This window comes from Coloeus monedula (genome assembly GCF_965178545.1).
Source record: "Coloeus monedula genome assembly, chromosome: 6".
In the NCBI taxonomy this organism is placed as follows: Eukaryota; Metazoa; Chordata; class Aves; order Passeriformes; family Corvidae; genus Coloeus; species Coloeus monedula.
The window spans coordinates 1,245,041-1,269,042 of record NC_138786.1 but is presented as its reverse complement, the minus strand read 5'-3'; the positions used below and the strand labels follow the sequence as shown (position 1 = coordinate 1,269,042).

The window sequence follows — 24,002 nt, the reverse complement described above, 5'->3', positions numbered from 1 at the left end:
CACAGAGCAGGCATAGGGTTGGGGCATTCACAGATTTTAATTTAGTTCTTTTTCTGGAGACAAAAAAAAGAACCAACCCAAAAAAAGGAAAAATAAAATAAAAAGGCATCAAACGGCCCCAATTTCAGGTTCAGGGGTGCAGAGACTCCCCCCACAGCGCATTTCCCCACCCCTGTAGTGTCTGGGGGTGTAGGGGTCCCACTGTGCCCTGGAGAGACCCCCCCCCAAAACCCAGGTCCTCCCCCTGCCCTAAACTTACAGGGAAGGCACCTCATGGGGGGTCCCCACGTGTGGGGGACGCCCCAGGGAGGGTGGGGACCCCCCAAACTGGGGGCTGTGGGGGAGAAGGGGACCCCGATTGCTCTCTACATATATATAATATACACCTATAGAACAGGCTGGGGGGGGAGTCTGGCCCCCCCCGGACCCCAAAAGCACCCGAACTCTTGGGGATGAAGGGGAACGGGAATAAAAGGGGAGGGGGGGGAGACCAAGGCCAGCCTTGGGCTCGCCCCGCTGCGCCTTCCCCAGGGCCCCCCACCCCGGGGGCGGCCGTGCCCCCCACCCCAGGATGCCGAGGAGGTAGGTGGGACGAAGGGACCCCCCCCCACTCTGCTCCAGCACAGATCTGGGGCAGGGCTGTGTTGGCTCCTGCTCCCCAAGGTCAGTTTGGGTGGGCTAAGGCAAAGCCCGGCCGGCGCTCACGGCGAGGCGCGGGGACACACGGTTAAGACAGACGGATGGACGGGGGGGTCCCGGCCTTCATCCCTCCCCCCCCTGCCGCTCCTCCTCCTCGCCGGGCTCAGAAAATATCCGGGCACAAGCTCCAGTCCTGCTTCTCCTTGCTCTCCCAGTAGCCCCCCTTGTAGACGTGCGCCAGCTCCTGCGTCACCGGGTCCTTCTTCCGCTCGAACCACAGCGGTTTGTAGGGATCACAGGGCGTCCCTGGCGGGCACAGCGGGGTCAGGGCCTGGGGGGGACACCGAGGGGGCACATCCCTGTCCAGCAGTCCCGCCTTACCGTCCTCGGTGGCGCGGGCAGCCTCGGCCTCACGGCGCTTGCGGGAGAGCCGCTGTTTCTCCTCCAGCCGCTGCTTCTCGGCGTTGGCCTCGTCCCACCTGCCGTTCTCCATGAGGCGCTGGTCCGGGCGCCGCCGGCTGTCCGTGGGGGCCGTCCCATTCTCCGGCGCGTTCAGGGTCAGCGCCAGCTCCGAGAAGTAGTACATGTTCTCTGCGTACTTCCTACGGCATGGGAAGGAACGGGACTTGGCGCCAGCCCCACATCCCTGCTCCTGAGGACGCCTCGCTCCCGTTTTCCCCACTCACGGCAGCGGGTTCCGCTTCCACAGCAGCAGCCGGCTGTCCTCGGCCTCGTGGGCTCGCGGCCGCGCCTCGGCTCCGTTGTCGCCCGTTCCCACCTGGACCTTGTAGCAATCCATCTTCTCATCCCACGTGCCCAGCAGGAGAAAATGCACCTTTCCCGACGGGTCCATCACCTCCCCGGTCACCTGGCGGGAGAGGGGACAGCCTGGATCACAACACACCGTGGTCATGAGCAGCGTGGGCTGTCCCACGGCTCCGTGTCCCTACCTTCCTCGCCACGTCCCGGGAGAAGTAGCTGTAAGGGACAAACTTGAGGCTGCACTTGTCCCCTGTCTTGTGGTTGACGATCTCGATCTCACCCGACTGCAGAGGAGACGAGACAGTCAGAGCCACCCATGCTCTATTCCCCAGGGATCCACGCCTCCATACACCTCCCATCCACGACTTCCCACCTGGTCTATCCAGAGCTTCCCCACGATGATGTTGTGCACGGTGGTTGTCACTTTTTTCCACGTGTAGTGGTTGCCGGAGGAGTGGAAGACGCAGTGGATGGTACCTGAGGGAGGGGAAATTGTGCTGGAAACCACACCTGGAACCTTGGGCAGTCCCAAAAACCCCACACGCTCCCGGGGTGCTCACCCAGAGGCATGATGGAGAGGTATTTCCCTCGGAATTTGCTGGTGATTTTGATTTCCTGGCGCAGCGTCCAGCCATGCTTGGAGTCGGCGTGGTGGGCGGCGGCTGGTGGGTGGTGGCTCACCTGGACACAGGATTGGGGACAGCTCAGTGCCGGCCATCCCGGCGGCCCAGGAAAGGCTGGGGGAGAGAGGAGCCGGCTGCACCTGCTCGCAGAGGGAGCGGTATCCGTTCTCCTCCAGGCGATCCAGCTCGAAGGTTTCCCCCAGGAGCGGGTTGAAGGGTTTGCTGGTGCGGAAGACGGTGGTGGAGTAGGAGGACACGGTGAAGGCGGCCACATAGCACAGCTGCTCCAGGGAGCTCTCGCACCGCGCCGCCCGATCCAGGAGCTCGTGGTATTCCAGGTCCTCCGTCAGCCGCTGCAGCATGGACAGCGGCTCGTTGAAATTCACCTGGAAGCGGGAAACGGGTCAAGAACACCAAAAAAGGGGGTTCCAGGGTGCCCCACACCCACCCGCCGGCTGCGTCTGTGCTCACTGGCATGGGAATTTTGGACAGCTCCTTCCCGATGCAGTTCTTCATGATGCTCCAGAGGTTGAGGCTGTAGTTGGGTTTGTAGGGAATGCGGGTTCTCTTCTCCTTCTTGGTGTCCTCGACCTGGTGCTTGTACTGGAGAGAGGGGAGACAAAGGCTGTTATGTCCCTGTGACCCCCTCCCAAAACACTTCCACAGGAATTGGGGCACCCCCAAGCCATAAACCACCCATCCCACCTGCTCATCCAGGCTTATATCACTGCTGGTGCCGCTGATGTTGCTCCCGGTTCTCCTGGGAAGGGGGGAAAGGGGGTGAACGTTCCCGAGCAGGGCAGAGCAGTGAGGGGATCCCCCTCTCCCCCAAAACTCACTTGTGGCCCATGATGTCGGGCATGGGGAAGATCTCCGGGGCATCAAAGAACTCGTTGTTGTCGTCGTCCTCATCACTCAGGTCACCTTTGGCAGGGCAGCACAGATCTGGGAAAGGGGATTGGGCTGGTGAGGAAGGGACATAATTCCCAGGATCCCGCTGAAGGCCCAGGATCCCACTGAAGGCTCCCCTGTCACCACCAGCAAGGTGAGGGTCACACCCCACCCCAGCTCCGAGGGGTGTTGGATAAGGCACAGAGGAGCCAGTTTGGACCCTGTTGTGGATGCCAGAATCACTTGGCTACACGGGTGAGATGGGACAGACACATCCCTCGGGATCAGCGGAGTGAGAGAGGCAGAGCCTTGCTCGGAAAATGCCGGGAAACATCTGGAGGACACTTGGGCAGAACACTTGTCCCTCCGCACCTTTGCTGGAGCCTCCGGTGCCAGGCGTGCTGGCGGGGAGCACCGTGGCACCCCGGAAAGCCCTTTCCAGGTGGTTGTGCTGCTTGGCCAGCTGCTCCAGCGTCTCCTCCAGCCGGATCCGCTGATCCCGCTCCTGCTGCAGCGACTTCTGCCACTTCTTCCCGTGCGTTTGCGCCAGGATCATGAAATCCCGGCAGGCCTGTGGGAAAACTGCGCTCAGCATGGAAGTGGGGCCTTTCCCCGCTACGGAATCCTCGGGACGGCGACTCACATTGATCATGGCGTTGGAGGTGATGCGGAAGAGCGTGGCCCGCTCGTTGACCTGCTTGATCTTGTCCGTGCTGTCCGGAGGGAGCCGCAGGGCCTCGAGCTCGCTGAGGGAGCGCTGCAGGGCCGTGCCGTGCTTGGCGATCAGGTCGTTGCAGGTGCTCAGGTCCTCCACTTTGCTGGACAGGATCCGCAGGGTGTTCTGCAGCTCCGTCTTGTCCGTCTGTGACACCGACTCATCGCCAGAGTCGTCTGCGGGCGGGAAGGGACAGGGAGTGTGGGATTGTCACATTGCGCCAGGAGCTGCTGGTGAGGCTGCCAGGAGGGGTGCAGCGGGATCCCCAAATCCCTGAGGGCTCCCAAACACTCTGTGCGTGCCAGGCTGTTGTGGTCACATGTGCACGGACACAGCCATCCCCTTCCAAACCTTCTTGCTGGAGCTGCTGGGATGCTGCCCAGGGCACTGGGGTCCTGCCCTGGGGGCATTGGGTTTGTGAGGAACTGGAAGCCTGCCCTAAGGACACTGATGTTGCCCTGTCATCCTGCCCTGGGGTCACTAGGATGGTGCCTTGGGGACACTGGGGATCCTGTGCTCTGCGGGTCTGGGATTCTTCTCTGGGGGCACTGGGATCCTGTCTTGAGTCCTGTGGAACACTAATATCATGCCCTGGGTCCCGTGGGCTACTGGGATCCTGTCCTGGAATTCCTGCTGCCTGTGTGGCACTGGGATTCCACCTTGGGGACACTGATCCTACCCTGGGCACTGCTGACCACTGGGATTTCACCCTGAGGGCACAGGGATCCTGCCCTGGGGCCAGTGGAGTCCTACCCTGGGTCCTGTTGAGCCCTGGAATTTCACCCTGCCACGGATCCAGGAACTCCATACCTGACTCCTCCAGCATCTTGACAGCCTTGGCCTTGGCGAGCTCGAGGGCGGTGACCCAGCGCTGCCGCTCCACCTCGGAGCTGGCCTTGAGGTGGTAGGTCTGGGCCCCGCCGTTGGAGATGATGAAATTGCAGGAATCCTCCACGGTGATGTTGGCCGTGGCCAGGTTGATGGTGCCGCGGCACGTGTGACCCATCTCCGCCTTGGATCTGCGCGGGAAGGCCACGGTGAGGGAAGGGCAGGGCGGGGATCCCCGGGATGAGCCCTCCAGGGGCCACGCAGGGGGCTTGGCATTCCCGGTCCGCCAGCCAGGGCTATTAATAGGGAGGGTTTGCTGGCACCGGAGCAGGGCCAAGGCTGGGGATGTCGCTCTGTGGGGGGACAAATCCACAGCCGCCGGGAGTGGCCTCAGGGATCCGGTGCTTCCCGGATCCTGGCACGGCCTGGGACGAAGGTGAAGTCCCAGCGAGGCCGCGCCGGGCTGGCACTCCCCTTCCACGTCACCGCGTGACAGAGGTGACATCCAGCCGGGACACCCCCAATCCGGTGTCTCCCCCGCTGCCGGCGGTGTAACCGGAGCCGGCAGCTGCCGAAGGCTCCGGTTCCCCATCAATAATGGAGGGACAAGGCCCCCCCCGGCCGGGCTCAGGTGTCCCTGCGGGTGACAACACATGGGGCCACCGGGAAGAGCTGCTGGGACAGCGGGATCCGGGAGCTGCGGGAGGCTGAGGGGGTGCAGACCCCCGCCACCCCCTCAAATACCCACGGCGACAGGGATGTGACAATCCCGGGGACCGGGAGGTGACATCCCCGGTGACAGGGATGTGACAGCCGCGGGGGGAGGGAGGTGACAGCCGCCCTCCTTCCCAGCTGGCACCGGGGGCACCGAGCGCTCCCCAACTCGGTGCGGGGGGCCCAGACCCGCCTTCCTCACGCCGCGGGGGCTCAGCCCGGCCCCAAGGTCACAGGGGGCCCGGGGGGCGTCGGGGCGGGTCCCGGTGCGTACCGGTAGTAGCTGAGCAGCCCATTGCTGAGCACGAACCAGCGGCGCTGGTATCCCTTGATGTAGTTGGTCCACTTGAAGAGCCAACCCTCGCGGGCTGAGCCGGGACCGGCCCCGCCGCCGCTCGCGCCGGCCCCGCCGCCCGTCGCCGCCGCCGGTGCCGTCGGTGCCGCCGTCGGTGTCGGTGCCGCCCCGACGCTCGCCGCTGGTGAGGGCAACGCCGGGGGCGCGCCGGGAGCCGCGGGCACCGCCGCGGGCCCGGGGGGCGCGGCCGGGCTGGGCCCCGCGCCCGCCGCACGCAGCTCCGCCATCGCCGCCGCCGCCGCCGCCGCCCCGCCGCGCTGCCGTCACTCAGCCCGCCTACGTCCGCGCCCCATTGGCGGCCAGGGCGCCGGCGGGGCGGTTCGCGCGTTGCGATTGGCCGAGAACGGGATTCTCGCCTGTCAATCAGGCGTGGAGCCAATAGGCGGGGGCAGCGGAGCGCCGCGCGTGCTGACGCCGAGAGGTGAGTCACCCGCCAGCGATTGGCGGAGGGGCGGGGCTTCGCGCCAAGCGCGCTGCCATTGGCTGAGGCATTGCCACGCCCCCTGCTCTCTGCCCCGGCTCTCCCGTGGTCGCGGGTTCGAGACCCTCGAGGGGACAGCGCGGGGTCGCGCAGGGGGCGGTTCGGGCCAGAGAAGGAGAGGCCAGGCTGGCAGCAGTATACAATTCATCTTTATTTACAATACCCTATAAAAATGTAAATTTAGAAACTTTATTGTCATTAACCAGAACCAAAAACTGGGAGGGGGGGGAGGGGGGAAAAAAAAGGCAATTAAAAAAAAAAAAACCAAAACCGCAAGCAAATGAAATTAAGAAAAAAAGCAAAAAAAGGGGAAAAAAGGGGGGGGAAAAGCAAAAAAAAAAAAAAAAAGAAAGGAAAAAAAACCAAAACAAAAAAGCGGGAAAAAAGAAAGAGCAATAAAATAATAATAATAATAAATGAACTTTCCACTTGATCTGTCGGAGAAAAAGGATGGGGAAAGGGCCGGGAGCAAGAGAGGCAGGGCTGGTTAATGCCGGGAGGAATTCCGGGGTGTAAAATCCCTACATGTGCAAATCTCTTGGTTTTTTTTTTCTTTTTTTTTTTAAAAGCAGAAAAAAAAAAAAAAAAAAAGGTAAAATTATCCCCCAACCACCACCACCACCTTCCCGAGGAGCAGCACAGCTGAATCCACCCGGATCCGATCCAGAGGGGACAGAGACCTGGCTGTGCCCCCCCACCCCGGAGCTGCTGGGGCTGATCCCGGGGGGGGCAGGTAGGGAAGGAGCCGAATTTTGGGAAGACGAGGTGAGTGTGCAAAACAGGTGTGTGAAGTGTGGGGAAGGGCAGGAAGCGGAGCTCAGTGCTTGTGGGAAGGGCTGGAGAAGGAGCAGGGAAGGAGCGGGAAGCCCCTGGCCATGGATCTGGAGCGAGGGGCTCCCTGCTTGCTGGGATCCTCAGTAGTGTGTGTGTGTGTGTGTGTGTGTGTGTGTGTGTGTGTGTGTTTGGGGGGGAAGCAGCAGTTTTTGGGGGTGCAGAGGGAGTCAGGGGGAAATTGGGAGCAGCAGGGAAAGGCAGCACGTTGTGGGAAAAGGGGGAGCAGCCAAACATCCCCCTCTTCCCGCTGATCCAGGGATTGGGGGGCCAGATGTGCCCCTTGTGCCAGGCCGGGCGTCGGGGGAGGTGTGGGGTGAACCGTGTGCCCTCTATCCATCCATCCATCCATCTATCCTTCCTTCCTTCCATCCTTCCTCTGGAACATTCCGGTGGTGGCGAGGAGCCACGGAGATCTACCGGATCCCGTGCACTAAGCTGGAACCAGGCAGCAACGGTGGGGGGGATCAGAGGAAGGCAGCGATTCGCCTCTCCCCAAGCTGCTTTTCCTCACTCCAATCCTTCTCCAACTGCACCCCCACCTCTGGTTTCCCCTTTCTCCCAGTCCCACGGTGGGACAGGGCCACATTCCCCTGGGAAAAGAGGGCTGGCACTCACTGCAATTTCGTCTCCAGCAGGTTCAGCTTCTGCTGGTCGACGTAGCGAGAGAAGAGGGAGATCAAGTTGGAGGGGATGGACACGGGCTTTGCCAAGGCTCCCTGAGGGATCCGCAGGAGCTCCCGGGTCGCCATCAGCATCAGCTCCGTCCTGCCGGAAAAACGGGAGAAAGGAGCAGTGAGAAGCGTGAGGGGGGCTGGGAGGGCAGGAGCTCCCCAGCTCCCCTTGGGGAAGGATTCTGGGAGCCTGGAAGCTACACCTTTTCCTCCCCAAGGGACTGGGAATGTGGTGACATTCCAGGCAGGAGCATCCCAGCCCGGGACAGGGACTCACCATTGGTTGTCCTGCATCAGCTCCGTGTTCGTGTCCGAACTCTGCAATTCCTCCCCTCGGCTCAGGACCAGGTACAGCAGGGACAGACCGAACTGTGGGGACAGCGAGGGGATGGGTCACCTCTGAGGGGAATCCCCAACACTTCCCAGCCCTCCTGGGAATGCTGGCACAGGCGGGAGGATCCCTGGCTGCCTTTGCAGGAGGAAAAGGAAGAAAAAAACACGGACCACTCCCAGCCCAGGAGGGACTTAGAGGAGCAGCATTCCCACCCCAAATTCCAGCATTGGAGCGTAGAGCACAAGTGGGACAGACACGGAAGCTGCTGCCAGGCTGAAGCAGAGCCCGGGGCCACCTCAGACCGTTAATTAATGTGCCAGACACCCTGGTTAATTAACGAGGGGAACACCCTGGCGCTGAGAGGCTGCTGGGGCAATTCCCGAGGCTGGGAAGGGGTGGGGATGAGGAGCACCTTGTTTTGGAGCACAGCAGTGAGGTGCAGGTTGGTGGGAGCGGCGGCGCTCTGAGGTAGGTTCGTGAGCTGCTGCACAAGGCTGGTGACTGTTCCCAAGGGAAGGTGGTAGAGGACATGGGAAAAGGGCCTCAAGAGGCAGGGAAGCACCTGTGGAGAAAAGAGCACAGTTGGGAGCTCCACACGCTTCCCTGGTGTTGGAATTGCAAAGCAGCTTCTCCCACACAGCCCCTGCCAGGAAAGGCAGGAACTGCCATCCCGAAGACACACGGAGCCCTCCCAGCCTCTGGAACCTCACCTCATCCTGAGCATCCTTCTTGATGAGGAAGGGCAGGTTCCTGGCCGTGGCCATGAGCACGTCGGCCGCTTGCTCCGGAGCCAGGAAGGGAAGGATCCGGGCCACCAGGCGCTTTCCTTTCCGGATGCACATGATCTGCATGAAGTGGTCATCGCTCGGCCTGAGGAGAGGAGGAAAAAGGTGCCAACTCTGACCTGGGAGCATCCCAGAGTTATCCCATGGCTGGATCTGCCCCAGCACCAGGTGGAAAATATACCCATGCCTCGAAAAACATCCCTGAGGAGGGAAAAACTACACAGGAATGACATCCCTAGTCCTCAGCTCTGCCTGTTGGAGGGGATGGAAGTTGTGACAGCGAGGGTAAAATGGCAAAAAAAAAAAAGTTACTCCAGCCTCCTGGAAGAGTCAAACATCCATGGAAAACTGGTTTCAGTGGTCCCAAAGTGCTGGAGCTCCCAAATCCCACTCACCTGTCCTGCCCAGGCGCCTTCCCCCTCAGATTGTCATACATGTCACAGATCTTCTGCTTCCTCTCTCCCATCAGGACTGGCCGCTCCCCTTCCAGGCTCAGGAGGTAGCGGCGCTCGTAGTCCTCCACGTCCAGGAGGAGGCTGTACGTCTGCAGGGAGCGTGGATCACTCAGGGAATTATGGATCATTCAGGGAATCATGGAATGGGTTGGGTTGGCCCACCTTTTATCCCACCATGGACCTCTGAGGGTCAGGACAATCCCCCTCAAACTCACCTTCTCGATTGTGACGAGGGTCTGCCGCCTCTTATCCCGGACTTGCTTCTCCTTTGTCTCCTGCCGGAGAGGGAAGAGGGAGTCAGGGCCGTGGGAAGCAGCCACAGGGCTGTGTTGGAAGGGAGGAAGGCCAGGAACTCACGTCATCCTCGCTGCGGGACGTCACCACGGCGTCGATCATCTTCCGGGGGTTGTTGACGCTGGAGACGGTGAGTTTTCCCAGCGAGCCCTCAAACTGCACTGCAGGAAGGAGGGAGCAGGGAAGCCGAGGGATGAGTCCCCTCAATCCCAGGATAAAAGGAGCCCTGGGGCTGCTGGAGAGCTTTACCTGGCTTGTAGGTGTGCTCCAGCTTGGCCACCTGAGGGGTGATGAGTTTAGTGCGCTCCTTCTTGGGACCGTCACCGTGCACTTCCTCGGCTGCTGCCAACTTCTCCAGCTTCTGGAAGTAGTTCTGAGGCAGGGAGAGGAAAGGTTGAGAGCCTTCTCCCAAAAAAACCATTGGCCATCTCCCTCTCCTCAGCTCCACCATCTTCCCAACATCATCATTCAAGCCACAGCTGAGCCCATCCTCTCCCATCCCTCAGGATGACACAGATCGAGGCTCCTCCTCAGCCCTCTCTCAGGACAATGACAAATCCACTCTCCCTGTGGGGTTCCCAGTTCTTCCCAGCACATCCCAGTTAGCCTGCCTTGCTCCACTGGCACCCTGCCAGGGCCTCCCCACCCAATCCACCCCCTTTTGCGACGGCAGAGCTCTGCTGACTCACATCCTGCACCAGTTCCTCTTCTCTACTGGGACCAGCTCACCCGCACATCCCTAAAAACCTCTGCCAGCTCCAAAGGGGACATTCCCAGCAGGCACAGCTCTCCTACCTCACTCAGCCTCCCAGTGTCCGTCCCAGACATTTCCCTCTCTCTCTGGGGACCCTCAAATGGTCCCTCAGCCACCACCTTGCTCCACCTGCTCCGCACCTGGCTTTTCCCAGCACTGTCTGGCATTCCCTATTCCTGAATCGGAAAAAAGCAGGAGCAATCTCTCCCTATCCACCTTTCCTACTGCGCTCTTCAGATTCCCACAGGATCCACCACCACCATTCCCAGTCAGATCAGAGTCAGCCTTTCCCTGCCCAAGGATCTCTCCTTAATTTTCCACGTAGCACCTTCCCCATTTTCCATTCCAGGGGTTTTATCCTGGCTCTGTCACACTTCTGATGGAGAGGAGCTGCTCTCCTGTTATCCCAGACCTATTAATCCAGTGTCCCCTGACATCTCCTCACTTCTGGAAATCTCATCCAAGAAGAGGGAGTCAGCTCTTCCCAGCGATGCTGCTCCCACCCTCTCCCTTTGCCTTCCTCTTCCAGGGAGGAAAACAATCCATGGCATCTGTCTCTCTGGACTGACATCCCCTTCCCACCCAATACCCAACGGACAGAGGGCAGATCCTGCTCCCAAGTACCTGGTAATAATAATCATCCAGGTAGGGGTCAGTGCTTTGCAGCTGCATCATCTGGATCTTGGACACCCAGTCCTTTTCCCGCTGCAGCATGAGGTTGGCATAGGGATCCTTACGGATCTGCTCCTGATGGCTGCTCCGGTGGCCCCCTCGGTCCCCCCCGGAGCCGTTGAGGCTCCGGTGCTGGCTGGCAGGAGAAGAAGGGCACCCGTGAGCACACCGGAGCTACAGGAAGGGACAGAGAGGGGGGACAGGTGACCCCGGAAGCAGGACACGTCCCCGTGCCACGCGGCCCCGTCCCTGTCCCCGCACTCACTTCCGGTTCTGCTGCTGCCGCTGGTGCAGGAGCCGGCGGTGCTGGGGGTGCAAATGCGTCGTGTCCGGCCGGAACATCTGGGGCTGCGGCCTGGGGAGAGCGGGAATCGTCAGGGATGGATGCAGGGAGCGGGCGGGACGCTGGGAAAGGGACAGGGACAGCACCGACCTCAGGTTCTGCAGGTGGGATCCGGGGCCCTGAGGGTGCGGCAGCTGTGAGGGGGGCGGGGCGGGGGGAGCCCCGAAAAAGGCACGGAACCCTCCGGCCGGGGACATCATCTGCCCAACTCTGCCCTGGAGCAGCTTGGGATTCACGGAGGGCAGCGGGCTCCCCACCAGCCCGGACACCCGGGCAAACTGGCTGGGGGACATTCGGCCGGCCTGGAGGGGCAGAGAGGACACCTGGAGTCAGCCAGGCAGGAAGAGGATCTGGGATGGCCAGCAAGAGCCATGGAGAGCCAAGTCCCGGAGCCACACGGAGAGAAAGGTGGGATGAAGCATAGGAAGGGGCTTTACCTGGGCTCCTCCGAGCAGCTGGGCTCTCTGCAGGTGTGTGAGGACGGGAGAGACGCTGTGGGGGAACGGGTGGCCCAGGAGGGAGGAATTCTGGGGAGAGAGATGGCAAGAGGGAGCCCCTTCACACACCAGGACTGGCAGATGGGACAAACCCCAGGAAGGCCAGGCTCTATGGAGCAGGGATGAGCCACAGCAACACGGGGAGGTTTTGGAGGGGAGGGGCTGGACATCAATCCCCAAAAACAGGGATGAGGGGAAGCTGGATACCGGAACATTGCAGAGCTGGTTGGGGGACATCCTCTCTCCATAGGGAGCGGGATAACGCTGCTGCATGGTAGCTCGGATGTGGACAGGCTTGGGACACAGGATCTGGGAGGAGGGGAGCAGCTCGGTCACTCCCCCTGGGAAGCCACCTGCATCCCCGGGAGCGCTGGGAAGCTGGGAATCGAGGAGGTACCTGCTGGTTGAAGTTTGGGATGGCAGCCTGTTTGGGGGGGGTGCCGATGGGAACGGCCCGGACCGGGGGGCTCCCGATGACAGGGGACGAGGAGCGCCGGGGCAGCGCCCGCTCCGACGGATCCCGCTCCTCATCCCGAGCCTGCGGAGGCCTCTGGGGCAGGGCGTAATCCAGCACGGACACCGACGGCATCTCCTGCGGGAGGAACACCGCCCTGGAGTCACAGGCTGGGATGGGGAGGAGGCTCCTTGTCCCCCCTTCCTCCTGCCGGCTCTCCATGTCCCACTGCGCTTCCCTGGGCTCCCCAAGCGACGCTGGGCGTTCCCGGAGCGCACGTGACTGGCAAGAGCATCCCGCTTGGGATAACGGGGCGTGGGGTGGGAATTCTGGGTCACCTCCCAGCCCGGCAGAACCAGGAGAGGGTTGGGAGAGGGTTGGCCACGCAGCACTTCAAAGCCCGACTCTTAAGGAAACCACAACAACACGAAAATCCTCTGCCTCCAGGCACCGGCATTCCCAAATCCGGCTGGGAGCCCTGAAATCCCTCAGACATCACCAGGCGTCCCAGATCAGCGACAGCTCCCCATCCCAGCCCTCCAGGGTCCGAGGGGGGACAAGAGGTGACGGCTATGAGGGTCCCCAACGAGCCACAGATGCAGCCAGAGGGAAGCGGGACACTCCACTATCCCAGGTACAGTTCATCCCACCCAGCTGGCTGCCACAGGGATTTGGGATCACCAGGGAAGAGCCCCCTGCCCTCAGCGCCCTACCTGAGCGAGGAGCGGTCCCCGGATGCGCCGCAGCACGGCCGAGCTGTCCCAGATGCTGGAATTCAGCCCTCCAGGCTGCTGGACAACACAAGGAGAGTCAGGACGGCGCTGTGGGGTCCATCCCCACATCCCTCCGGATCCCCCAGCCCATTCCCACCTGCGGGGGATCCCTGGTGTGCACGGCCTGCATGATGGCCGGGTCCTCCAGCTCGCTGTCGATGACGAGCCGCGTCAGCCGCTCGGCCAGCGCGTCCTCGGGATCGCCCAGAACGTCCCCGTCATTCCCAACGGGACCGTCCGGCTCCCGGCTCGACCCGGCCTTGTCCTCCAGCTCCGCCAGCCGCTCATGGGCCTCCTGCCAGTCGTCATCTGCCAGGAGGGGCACAGGGTGAGGGACGCAGGGCGGGGGGGATCTGGGGGGTCAGGGAGATCTGGGGGGGACACTCGGGCTCTCACCGACAGCCCCAGCGCCGAAAGTGTCATCGTTGAACTGGTCGATGTCTTCATCCTCCTCCCCCAGGGCCTGGAAGGCGTCTTCATCCTCGTCCAGCGGGCAGTCCTCCAGGGACTGGGACAGCCGGCAATGGGGTCAGCTCCCTTACACCTTCCTGATGAGCCCCCAACCCATTATACTATACAACAACCCCCCCCAGCCAGTGATACCTCCCCCAGCCCCACTGCCCGCCCACGGAAATCCCCCCAACCCATTATTCCTACACGGGGACTCCCCCAACCCGCTGGATCTCCCCAATGACCCCTCCATACCGAAAGAGTGACCCCTCCCGTTATACGCTCCCCCAGCCCGTTATAAGTCCCCAGTGCCCCCCCCAGACTCCTCCCGTCACCCCGGAGCCCCCTCCCAGCCCCTCAGACCCCCTCAGTTACCCCCCTCCCCAACTCATTTTACCTCCCCCGCCCAGTCCGTTATACCCCACCCCACCCCGTTACACCGCCCCGGTGCCTTCCGGGGGCGGTTCTCCCGCAGGCCCCGCAGGGCCCCGCCCGCCCTGGCCCCCCCGGCCCCTCCCCGCTCACCGGGTACCGGAACATGGCGGCGCCGGCGCCCCCCGCCCGCAGGCTCCGCGCCGCCCGACCAGGCCCCGGCCCCCGCCGCGCATGCGCCGCCGCGGGCGCAGCCGCATGACGTCATCCGCCGCCACCGCCCCGTGCCCCTCCCGCCGGCGCGCGATGGGGCGGGGCTAACGCGGGCCGCGCCCCACCTCAGACCACGCCCCCTCCGTGAGGGTTTCTTAAAGGGGCAGCGTCCCTTTTTCTCCCGCCCACAGCGGTGACACCCGCGTGTCCCCCGCCCGCAGCTGTGCCGCCCAGTGCCACCCCACCCATAGACAATGTCACCCCATCCATAGCCCCAGCAGTGTCCGTCCAGCCTTGTCCCCAGCTGTATGCCATCCCCAGTCATGTCCCCCAGCCGCGTCTCCCCCAGCTGGGACCCCTGTCCCCAGTCACGACCCTCAGTCGTGTCCCCTAACTGTAGCCATGTCCTCAAGCTGTCCCCTATCCCTGCTCGTGTCCCCTGTCCCCCCGTCTGCCTCCTGTACCCGTAGCTGTGTCCCGTTCCCAGCTGTGTCCCCAGATGTGACCATACCCACCGCCGAGCCGCGTCCCCTGAACCCCGCCACGTCCCCAGCTGTGACCCACACCCATAGCTGCGTCCCCAGCTGCGTCCCCATCCACACCCCCTGTCCCCCCGCTGCGTCCCCGGCCGTGTTCCCTGTGCCCGGCCGTGTTCCCTGTCCCCGGCCGTGTTCCCTGTCCCCAGCCGTGTTCCCTGTCCCCAGCCGTCCTCCCGCCGCAGCCACACGTGGCAGGGAGGGGGTGACACGTCCTCACCGTGTGACCCCCGTGGGGGACCAGTTTCCTCATGGCCTCCGAGCCCACATCGTCCCCCACCTCTGCCACCCCCCGGGGGCTCCGGGGGCCACCCCCAGCTGCCGCCTCCGGCGGGTCCGGGTGTCCCAGGTGAAGGGGTGGCTCCACCTCGTCCCTCCCCTCGGCGCCTTCCTTGTGCCCGTCACTGGGGATTAGCGCAGGGACAGCCCCGGGCTTGGGGACAGGCACAGGGGACAGGGCCATCCGCCACCTCGCCTGGATGTAGGAGGCCTGGCCGAGCGGCGAGGACCGAGGGTGACACCCTCCATCCCTGCGCTGGGCGAGGACGGGGACCCCCCCGCGCCCCCCCAGCCCTTGGGGGCACCATGAAGGACCGGCTGGAGCAGCTCAAGGCGGTGAGGGACCCCCGGCGTGGCGAGGGGAGGACAGGGGACAGACACCCGCAGGGGGCCCCTCAGGAAAAGGGTGACACCGCGATGGGGGTCCTCGAGATCCCACCCCATGGTGGGTGAGGGCGTCACGGGGAGAGGGGACCCCAAAAACCAAGTCTGTGGTGGACGGGGACGTCATGGGGTGGATGTCACCGAAATGCCGCCCCACGGTGCGCGGGGGTGCCACGGGGAGGGGGGGGACCTCAGGCCCCATCCCATGGTGGGTTGGGGGCTCGGGGACACCCCAGTCCATGGTGGGCGGGGACACCGGGCGTGGGTGGCACCGAGACCCCACCCCGCGGTGCGTGGGGGTGTCACGGGGGTCACCCCATGGCAGCTGGGCGACCCCGAGCCTCCCTCCAACGGGGGTGGCAGGTGGGAGGGACTGGGGGGGGGGGGTCATCCCCGTGCGGTTTGGGGGTACGGTGGGTGTTTTGGGGTGACGTGATGCCCCCAGCCGAGTCCCGTCCCCCCCACGCCGTGGGGTGCAATGGGGGGACACCAGGGGATAGGGGGGGGGTGTCCGTCCTGCGGGGGGACGGCAGTGAGTTTGGGGTGCTCGCACCCCATCCTGCACCCCACACTTCCCCACGTTCCCGCCAGCCACCAGCGCTGCTTCCTTCTCCCTTTTTCCCGCTCCGCCGTGGGGCCCCACTTCCCCCCTGTCCCCCTCTGCTCCCCAGCATCGGCTCCCCATGGATTTGGGGGGTCCCAGCAGGCCCCCAACTCGCGGCCGGGCCCCCAGCCGTGGCAGGGAGGCTTGGCAGGGATTTACCGGGATTATGGAGCCATCAGATAAAGCCCTCACGGGGGAGCGAAGGGATTAATTTTATTTTTACTCCAGCAGCAGGAGGAGGGGGGTGGGGAGTCCCAACCTGGGGTCTGTCCCCCTCCCCAGGACACCCCAACAACACCGCCGGGGTGCTGGTGCGGCTGAGGGGGTGAGGGGAGGCAGAGGGGCTGGGACTGGGTTTTGGGAAGGGCTGGATTTGGGAGCGTGTGGGTGAGGGCCTGGGCACAACACCAGGGTGTGGGGCACCAGCCACCTTTGTGCCCCCCAGGGCTGCCCCAGACCTGCCGTGGGGCCACGGTTGAGGACATAAACCCTGTCCCATCCCCATCCCATCGCTGTCCCTGTCCGCTCCCTCTGGCCAAGCCCAGCAATCCCTTAATTCCCGGCCTTGCGTGGCCAGATGTGAGCTGGGCTCGGCCCCCCCGGCTCTTCCCCGCTGCAGATGTCCCCTCCTGCACCACCACATCCCCATGGCTACTCCCCCCGTGTCCCTGTCACCGCCGGGGGGGTCCCCGGGGGGGGGGCTGGCATGGCACAGGGTCCCCCCTGAGCGCTGTGTCCCAACAGAAGCAGGATGCGGACGATGAGGAGGAGCTGGAGATCGCCGTGGACAACACGGCGTTCATGGATGAGTTCTTCTCGGAGGTGAGGGAGGGCTGGGAGCAGGGCTGGGGGGGGCAGGGCTGCCTCCTAACCCCCCTCCCAAAATCCTCCCAGATCGAGGAGACCCGGCAGAACATCGACAAGATCTCGGAGAACGTGGAGGAAGCCAAGAAGCTCTACAGCATCATCCTCTCAGCCCCCATCCCAGAGCAGAGTGAGTGTCCCCACACCGTCCCCTGCTCACAGGGACCCTCCCTGCGGACATTCCCATGGTGGCTCACACCCGTGATCCCACAGAGACCAAAGATGACCTGGAGCAGCTGACGGCAGAGATCAAGAAAATGGCCAACAGCGTCCGTAACAAGCTGAAGAGTGAGTGGCCCTGTCCCTGCTGCCATGTCACGGGTGTCCCTGTCCCCCTGGGACGCTGGGATCACGGGGGCTGGCAGTGGGGAAGGTTCCTGAGGGGTTGGGGTCTGGCTCTCTCCAGGTATGGAGAGGAACATTGAGCAGGACGAGGCACGATCCTCTGCCGACCTCCGGATACGCAAGTCCCAGGTGAGCTCCGTTGCACATCCGGCACCCCCAGGTCCCCCACGGGGGGTGTCACCACGGTGACAAGGTGTCCCCAAGTCTCCCAACTCTATCCCCAGCAGCACCTTGTGATCCCAGGTTTCGTGTCCCTCTGCCCCATCCCCAACACTCTGTGCTGTCCCCCCGTGCTGGGACGTGCCACATCCTGGGTCCCCTGGCTCTCACGCCACTGTCTCCTCTCCCAGCGCTTTGTCCTGTCCATCCTGGGATCAGGAACACGCCGTGCCCCGAGTGTCACTGGGCTGACTTCCCGTCCCCATCCCCAGCACCTCCTCTTGTCCCCTGGGCAGTGTCACACCTGTGTCCTCGCTCCTGTCCCCTGTGACAATGGGGACATGCCGTGCCTGGGGTGTTCTGTGTCCCCGTCCCCAGCACCGGGTCCAGTCCCCCTGGGGTGTCCCCATCCCCAAGTCCCTGTCCTCACGTCCCTGTCCGTGTCCCCAGCACTCGGTGCTGTCCCGCAAGTTCGTGGACGTCATGACCAAGTACAACGAGGCGCAGGTGGATTTCCGGGAGCGCAGCAAGGGCCGCATCCAGCGCCAGCTGGAAATCAGTGCGTGACCACGCCCCGCGGGATGGGTGGGCGGGGCCTGGCATCAAACCCCGCCCCTTTCATGACGCGGGTGGGGCCAATCCACCTAGACCCCACCCCTTGGCCAAATTTGGTTAAGTGGGTGGGGCCAGACTCACAGAGCCCACCCCTTAACCCGAACTGGGCGGGGCCTGTTCCCACCCCTTCCCACGTGCCCGCAGCCGGCAAGAACACGACGGACGAGGAGCTGGAGGAGATGCTGGAGAGCGGGAATCCCTCCATCTTCACCTCGGGGGTGAGCCCTGACACGGGAGGGCGGGGGACACCAGGGGACACGGGGCGGGGGGTGTCACAGGGCCAGGCCTCCCCGCTGACGTTGCCCTGTCCCTGCAGATCATGGACTCGCAGATCTCGAAGCAGGCGCTGAGCGAGATCGAGGGGCGGCACAAGGACATCGTGCGCCTGGAGAGCAGCATCAAGGAGCTCCACGACATGTTTGTGGACATTGCCATGCTGGTGGAGAACCAGGTACGGGGGGACACGCAGGGACCCGGCTGTGGGGACATGGGGACAAGCAGGGACCTGGCTATGGGGTCACAGGGACCTGCATGGGACCACGGAGTGGCCCAGGGACCTGCCCAGGGGGATCCAGGCATGCAGCAATGTGGGGTGGGGTGGTGACCACTGCACGGACACAATCTGGTTCCGGGGCCAGGCACGCCAGGTGGGTGGGTGCCAGCACCCCGGGGTGCTCTCAGTGTCCCCCCCCGTCTCTGTGTCTCCCGGGTGCTCCATAGGGAGCCATGATCGACCGCATCGAGAACAACATGGACCAGTCCGTCGGATTTGTGGAACGCGCCGTGGCCGACACCAAAAAGGCTGTGAAGTACCAAAGCGAGGCCAGGAGGGTGAGACAGACCGACAGCCCCCATGTCCCCTCCACAGCCCCCAGTGTCCCCTCTGTAACCCCCAGTGTCCCCCTCTGGCCTTCAGAGTGCCTTCACATATCACAGTGTTCCCGGCACCTCCCCCGTATCCTCCAGCAGCCCTGAGATCCCTTTATGTCCCTCAGTCACCTCCTGTCCCCCCTCAGCCACCCCTGATATCCCTCAGCTGACCCCAATAACTCCCACCTCCCCCTAGTGACCCCATGGGGGGCTGGCAGCTCTGTTCCTCTCTGTCCCACTGCCACCCCTGAGCCCCCTCCCACCCTCAGGTGTGATGAGCTGCTGAGGGCTCAGCCCCTCCTGCCCCATCCCCAGGGCTCTGCAGCACCTCTGGCTCTTCAGGGCCCCTTGGTGCCCTCGTGTCCCCCCCACACGGGACAGGTGTCATCAGCCCCGACTTGCCCCTGTCCCCCCAGAAGCTGCTGATTTTGGTGGCAGTGGCCGTGCTCTTGCTGGGGACAGTTGCCCTCATCATTGGACTCTCGGTGGGGCTGAACATGAAATAGCCCCTGGGGCGGGGGTCTGTAAGTGTTGGGGGGCAGGGGACCCCCACTGTGGGGACATGGAGCCCTGGGGCATCCCAGTGTCATCTCCTGCTTGGGGGGCTCCAGTGCTTTGGGATTTGGGGCTGTCACAGGGCTGGGGGTGGGGGGTTCTGGGCTCGGCAATCTCGGGTCTGTGGTGCTGGGGGTCTGTGTTTTTGGGGGCTGCAGAGTTTGGGGGTCCATGGTGCTCTGGGGTTTGTGTTTTTTGGGGGTCTGCAGTGCTCGGGCGTCTGTGATGTTCAGGGGTTTCTGGTGCTCAGGGATCTGCGCTGTTTGGGGTCCGCATTTTTTGGGGTCTGCAGTGCTTGAGGGTCTGTGTTGCTCGAGGCTCTGCGTTGCTTGCGGGTCCGTGTTGCTCAAGGCCCTGGATTTTGGCTCTTCCCCACATCCGCCATCCCTGCTCCCTCCTTCCCGCGGCAGTCCCGGTCCCCTTCCCCGCCGGCTCTTCCAGCTCCCCTTTCCCTCCTCCAGACGCTCCCGACCATCCCAGCGATGTCACCTCCCGGCGGGACCCTCCCCGGCACCGATCCTGGACCCCTCCTCTCCCTGCTTCTCCTGGACCTGCTGCTCCCAGCCCTCCGTGTCCCGGCTCCCGCCGCGGGCTCCAGCACCGCCCATCCTGCTGCTCCCTGGGATCTGCCCCCGCGTCCCCTCCAGCCACAGCCCCGGCAAGGGGGTGACAAGGACACAAATCCGAGGGCCGGACGCTCACCCACGCGGGCATCCCGCTGGAATGAGGGCGGGAATAGGGACAGGACACGGCGTTTGGTGGCACCAGCGTGGTTTTCTGTCACCGTGCTGTGACAGACGGAGCTGTCGGGGGTCCCCATCCCCTCTTGGCTTTGATGTCCGGGCGGGAGGATGTGTTGATTGTGGATATTTAATTCCCGTTGGAATAAAATCCCGCTGATCCCGCCCCGTGCCTCCTCGCCGTGCCGGCACCGGCAACGCCCAAAGCCACCGGCGCTGCTCCGGTTCGGCTCCCGCTGTCCGGGGATTTGAGGGCTGGACCGGCCCCGTTTCCCGGTGCTGGAGGACACCCCCAACCCCCGGGCCCTGCCCAGACTGTCCGTCCCCCCTCCCCCCCCCAAGTTTTTGGGTAAGTCACAGTGTTCGGTCACCTGTCCCAGGGCACGCTGGCACTGTCACCTCCCTGTGCTACACAGAACCAGCTCACACCTGCCCTGACACCTTCCCTGTCCCCTCCCCAGCCCGTCCTTATCCCTTGCCTTATCTGTCCTTTCTCCACCCTGCACAGCCCCTGTCCTTGTTGTCCCCCTCCCCATTCCTTGTCCCTTCTCCCCAGCCACATCCTTATCCCCTGTCCTCCTCCCCAGCCCATTCCCTTCCCCTGTCCCCGTCCCCAGCCATGTCCCTGCCTCACAGTCCCTGTCTCCCCGAGCAGAAGAAGATCCTGATCATGTTGTGCTGCATCATCCTCGCCATCATCCTGGCAGCCAGCATCGGGAGCATCTTCGCCTGAGCCCCCCGCCCGCTGCCCTCCAGGTGACAGGGACAGGGCTGGGGGTGGCACGGGGGGTCCCTGGTACCCCCCAATGCCAGGGAGCGGGTTCGGGCTGCCACGCTGGGAAGGGACAGGGATGGTGCCACGTCCCCTTCCTGAGTGTCACCTCATCTTCCTCCCTGTCACAGGTGGCCTTTCCCCCCTCCTGCCCCCTGCCTGGATGATCCATCGGAGAGACCCCGGCCATGCCCTGATCCCTGGAGCCCCGAGGACATCCCACGTGTCCCTGGAGGAGTGGAGCCCACCCGCCGAGCTCCCCCCTCCCCTCCCAGCGCCAAGGTCCCCTCGCTCCTCCTCCTCCTCCACTCGGGTGACAGTCGGTGGCCGCTGTGACAAGCAGCCCCTCCTCGGTGGCACGGAGCGGCTGGGGGGGGCTGTGTCCCTCTCGGGGGGGGGACACAGGGCTCTGCCTTGCCGGGGCGGCCGGAGGAGCCTCTCCCTGTGCTTGGTGCTCCTTGGATGTGCAGCCACCCATGCTGGAGCCTTCCTCCTCAATAAAGAGCTCACCCACACTCTGCCTCGTGGCTCCAACCTGACCCGTGGATCCCTCAGGATGCTCCCAGCTCCAAACCCCACTTTGGGATAAAGATCCTCATCCCTCAAAGCCTGATCCATGTATCCCTCAGGACACTCCCAGCTCCCAAATCCACGCTAGGCTCTTGTGGAAGAGTTTAATTCCCAAAGGAATCCAATCCGGCCGCTCCTCACACCCTGTGCCTCAGGAAGAACTTGCCCCAGTAACGTCCCTTGAGCTGCAGGTCGTAGGGGCTCAGGTACTTCCTCATCCCCAACATGTTGGAGGCCACCACACGCTCGAAAGTCCAGGGATTTTGGTTGTTGAGCCTCTTCTCCTCCTCTTCCCGCCGCATCTCCCGGAGGCTCTCCCGGCTGACGGGGATGGCCGGGAAGGGCAGTTTTTGGGCCACCTGGGCCAGGAAGGGCCTGACCTCCTCGAACTCGCAGCGCCCGCCCACCTCCACCACCAGCCTCCCGCTCTTCACCGCCGTCACGTAGTGCTCGATGGGGCCCTTCCCGCCGCCCATCCGGTGTCCCAGACTTTTCCGCGTCACCGACTTGTAGGGGGCGGGCACGCGCCACACGGCGAACATGGCCTTGGGGTCGATGCTGCGGCCGATGGTCAGGCGGATCATCTCGAAGTGGCCCCAGTGCAGGTACCCCCCGCCCAAAGCCTGCGGGGGGACAAGGGGGGGACGGCTCAGGCACACTCAGTGCACGGAGGGTCCCGTGTCCTGCCCGGGAACACGCGATCCCAGCCTCTGGAAAGCTCCCCCTCGGTCCGTTCCCGCTCACCAGGATCCCGTACTGGCCCTGGGTGAAGTCGGTGGCCACCTGGGACGGGCCACGGATGTCACGGAGCCGCCGCGGCTCCCGTCGGACCTTGGGCACCGCCGGCACCTTGTCCATGAACTTCAGCTTCGGCTTCTCCGGGAAGGTGATCCCTGCCGGGGAACACCAGGATCACCGGGATCTCCGGGAACAGACTGGCGAGCGCCCCCGCCACCCCTCGCGGGGTTCTCCCGCCCTCCATCCCCCTCACCGCTGTAATCCGGGGGCAGCGACAACTTCTTGAGCCCCGCCCGGGGAACCGCGACGCCGCCGGGACCTGCGGGACAGAGCGGGGGGGTCACGGCTCTGGGCGGGATGGGGGGTTCGGGCAGCGCCGGGAGGGGAGGAGGGACCCCGCGGGGCCTTCCCTTCCCGGTTTAAAGATTCCCCCAGGCCAGCACAGCCCAGCCGGGGGTCCCGCCAAGCCCTCGGTACCTCCCCGGTGCCAGCCCTTCCGCGCCCCACCCCGAGCCCCAGTGGCCCGGGAAGGTCCCCCCGGCCTTCTGAACCCCCCACAAAGCACGGGCGGGGCCCCCTGACCTCCCCCAGCCCGGAGCGGCCCCGGGAGCCGCCATCGCCACATCGCCGCGACACGACGGAAGTGCCGCAAGGGTGCCGCCATTGGTCCGTCCCCAAACACGTCCCGCCCGTGGTCCGGCCGGGAAACGCGGCGGGAACGTTAGTTCCGGAGGGAAACGCGGCGCATCCCGTTCCCACCCCCGCACCGGGCAGGGGTCGCTGGCGGGGGGAGCCCTCCGAGGGTCCCGAAGGTCCCGCAGCGGCGTCAGGAGGTGCTGAAAGCGGCCTGGACGTGCTCCCAGCCTTTGTGCTGGGCTGGTGTATTGCTTTTACGGGGAGGGAGTTCATATTTGGATTCGGGATGGGTGACCCGCGGCCGTGACGTCACAAAAGGGGTGAGCGCCGGGGTGCCCCGGGGCTGTGACGTCACACAGGTGTCCCCGCCCGCAGCACTGTGACATCAGCGCGGTGTCTCCACAGGACACGTGCCACCAGCCCCGGCTCCCAGTGCGGCCACGATGGGACGTGGGTGAAGCCATGAGCGTCCTGCTCCCCGCGCTTGTCCTGCTGGTGGCCACTACGGCCGTCCTGCTGGCCGCCCGCATTCGGAAGGCACGGAAGCGCCCCGGGAGCCGGGCCGGGGGGTCCCGGCGCGGCCGAGCAGCCCCAGGGGCTCCCGGCTCCCCCCCGGCTGAGGAGACCCCTCCGCAGGGCGCGGCTGCCCCCGGGAGCGCCCCGTACATCCCCTGCGGCTGCGGCCCCGGCTGCGCCCCCTGCGCCACAGCGGCCCGGGAGCTGCAGGACCTGGTGACGCCGCTGTGGCCCGGGGTGTCCTTCCCGCGGGACTCGGAGATGTGGCAGCTGTCGTGGGAGGACCTGGAGCAGCTGCTGGAGCGCGGCCGCCTGCCCTGCTGCGCCTCCTCCAGCTCCTCCGGGAGCCTCCGTCCTTCCCGGAGCCTCAGCGAGAGCTGCCGGACTCCGGATGGAGAGGACCCCGTGGACGGATCCTGCTGCTCCCTTGGAGCTGCGGGCGTGAGGAGGAACTGCTCGTCCTTGAGGATGCACGTAGCCAAGAAGAACCTGGAAGTCAAGCTGAGAGCCCAGCCCGTTCCAGTGAGGTGTTCCCAGGAGCAACTGGTGCAGCGGGGAGCGTCACCCCATTCCTCCGAGAGCCTGCCACGCTCCGAGAGCCTCAGCGGGAGCTGCCAGACTCCGGACGGAGAAGATGCCAGGGCCTGCTCTCCGAGCTCCCTCGGATCCGCAGATATCAGCGGGACCCGCTCAGCCCTGAGGATGCACGTGGCCAAGAAGAGCCTGGAAGTCAAACTGGGAGCCCGGCCTGCTCCGGTGAAGAGTTCCCAGCAGCAAGTGGCGCAGCAGGAAGTGTCCCTGAGGCGCCGGTGCCCAGCGCACGGCTGCCAGGATCCTGCGGGGCTGCCAAGTGGGAACAACACCCCGTGCTCGGAGTCGGAGAAGATCCTCCAGAGGCAAAGGGAGCTGG

General features: G+C 64.3%; 4 protein-coding genes across 7 annotated transcripts; 1 reads left to right on the top strand and 3 right to left on the bottom strand.

Moving 5' to 3' along the window:
• Window positions 1-26: 26 nt before the first annotated feature.
• Window positions 27-5,757, bottom strand: OSBP (oxysterol binding protein). The gene is made up of 14 exons (XM_082284500.1): window positions 5,447-5,757; window positions 4,441-4,649; window positions 3,559-3,806; window positions 3,288-3,486; window positions 2,864-2,969; window positions 2,730-2,784; window positions 2,496-2,627; window positions 2,165-2,410; window positions 1,962-2,082; window positions 1,775-1,878; window positions 1,590-1,685; window positions 1,326-1,507; window positions 1,021-1,241; window positions 27-945 (listed from the first exon to the last, which is right to left on the bottom strand). The coding sequence occupies exons 1-14, from the start codon at window positions 5,752-5,754 to the stop codon at window positions 803-805; spliced, it is 2,370 nt and encodes a 789-aa protein (XP_082140626.1). The 5' UTR covers window positions 5,755-5,757; the 3' UTR covers window positions 27-802.
• Window positions 5,758-6,140: 383 nt separating this feature from the next.
• On the bottom strand, window positions 6,141-14,780 carry PATL1 (PAT1 homolog 1, processing body mRNA decay factor; the record flags this gene model as incomplete). 4 transcript variants are annotated; one of them, XM_082283899.1, is made up of 19 exons in its annotated part: window positions 14,666-14,780; window positions 13,271-13,382; window positions 12,972-13,183; window positions 12,815-12,892; window positions 12,045-12,239; window positions 11,855-11,956; window positions 11,588-11,677; window positions 11,241-11,452; window positions 11,073-11,162; window positions 10,760-10,943; window positions 9,631-9,754; window positions 9,445-9,542; window positions 9,303-9,362; window positions 9,028-9,176; window positions 8,558-8,717; window positions 8,260-8,409; window positions 7,791-7,882; window positions 7,458-7,607; window positions 6,141-7,277 (listed from the first exon to the last, which is right to left on the bottom strand). In XM_082283899.1, exons 1-19 carry the CDS (start codon window positions 14,696-14,698, stop codon window positions 7,256-7,258), a joined length of 2,313 nt encoding a protein of 770 aa, XP_082140025.1. In that variant the 5' UTR covers window positions 14,699-14,780. The 4 variants fall into 4 exon arrangements, with proteins under 4 accessions (XP_082140025.1, XP_082140026.1, XP_082140027.1 ...); XM_082283900.1 differs by lacking the exon at window positions 14,666-14,780 and adding an exon at window positions 13,850-13,937; XM_082283901.1 differs by lacking the exon at window positions 14,666-14,780 and adding an exon at window positions 13,850-13,937 and having other exon boundaries at window positions 12,815-12,889.
• Window positions 14,781-15,030: 250 nt separating this feature from the next.
• Window positions 15,031-20,895, top strand: STX3 (syntaxin 3; the record flags this gene model as incomplete). The annotated part of the gene is made up of 11 exons (XM_082282765.1): window positions 15,031-15,060; window positions 16,457-16,534; window positions 16,607-16,706; window positions 16,790-16,864; window positions 16,983-17,050; window positions 17,531-17,639; window positions 17,840-17,913; window positions 18,012-18,146; window positions 18,416-18,526; window positions 20,516-20,616; window positions 20,764-20,895. 10 exons carry the CDS (start codon window positions 15,031-15,033, stop codon window positions 20,591-20,593), a joined length of 858 nt encoding a protein of 285 aa, XP_082138891.1. The 3' UTR covers window positions 20,594-20,616; window positions 20,764-20,895.
• A 397-nt stretch (window positions 20,896-21,292) lies between these two features.
• Window positions 21,293-22,608, bottom strand: MRPL16 (mitochondrial ribosomal protein L16). The gene is made up of 4 exons (XM_082283102.1): window positions 22,523-22,608; window positions 22,194-22,259; window positions 21,947-22,095; window positions 21,293-21,825 (listed from the first exon to the last, which is right to left on the bottom strand). Exons 1-4 carry the CDS (start codon window positions 22,602-22,604, stop codon window positions 21,340-21,342), a joined length of 783 nt encoding a protein of 260 aa, XP_082139228.1. The 5' UTR covers window positions 22,605-22,608; the 3' UTR covers window positions 21,293-21,339.
• Window positions 22,609-24,002: the final 1,394 nt, after the last annotated feature.

Excerpts from the sequence above, each read along its gene's own strand:
- OSBP (XM_082284500.1), bottom strand. The coding sequence starts at position 5,754 with ATGGCGGAGCTGCGTGCGGCGGGCGCGGGGCCCAGCCCGGCCGCGCCC. Across the intron at positions 3,487-3,558 it reads CCTCCAACGCCATGATCAAT|GCCTGCCGGGATTTCATGAT; the intron begins GTGAGTCGCCGT and ends GTTTTCCCACAG. Across the intron at positions 946-1,020 it reads TGCCCGCGCCACCGAGGACG|GGACGCCCTGTGATCCCTAC; the intron begins GTAAGGCGGGAC and ends TGTGCCCGCCAG.
- MRPL16 (XM_082283102.1), bottom strand. The coding sequence starts at position 22,604 with ATGGCGGCACCCTTGCGGCACTTCCGTCGTGTCGCGGCGATGTGGCGA. Across the intron at positions 22,096-22,193 it reads GCTGCCCCCGGATTACAGCG|GGATCACCTTCCCGGAGAAG; the intron begins GTGAGGGGGATG and ends GTTCCCCGGCAG. Across the intron at positions 21,826-21,946 it reads AGGGCCAGTACGGGATCCTG|GCTTTGGGCGGGGGGTACCT; the intron begins GTGAGCGGGAAC and ends GTCCCCCCGCAG.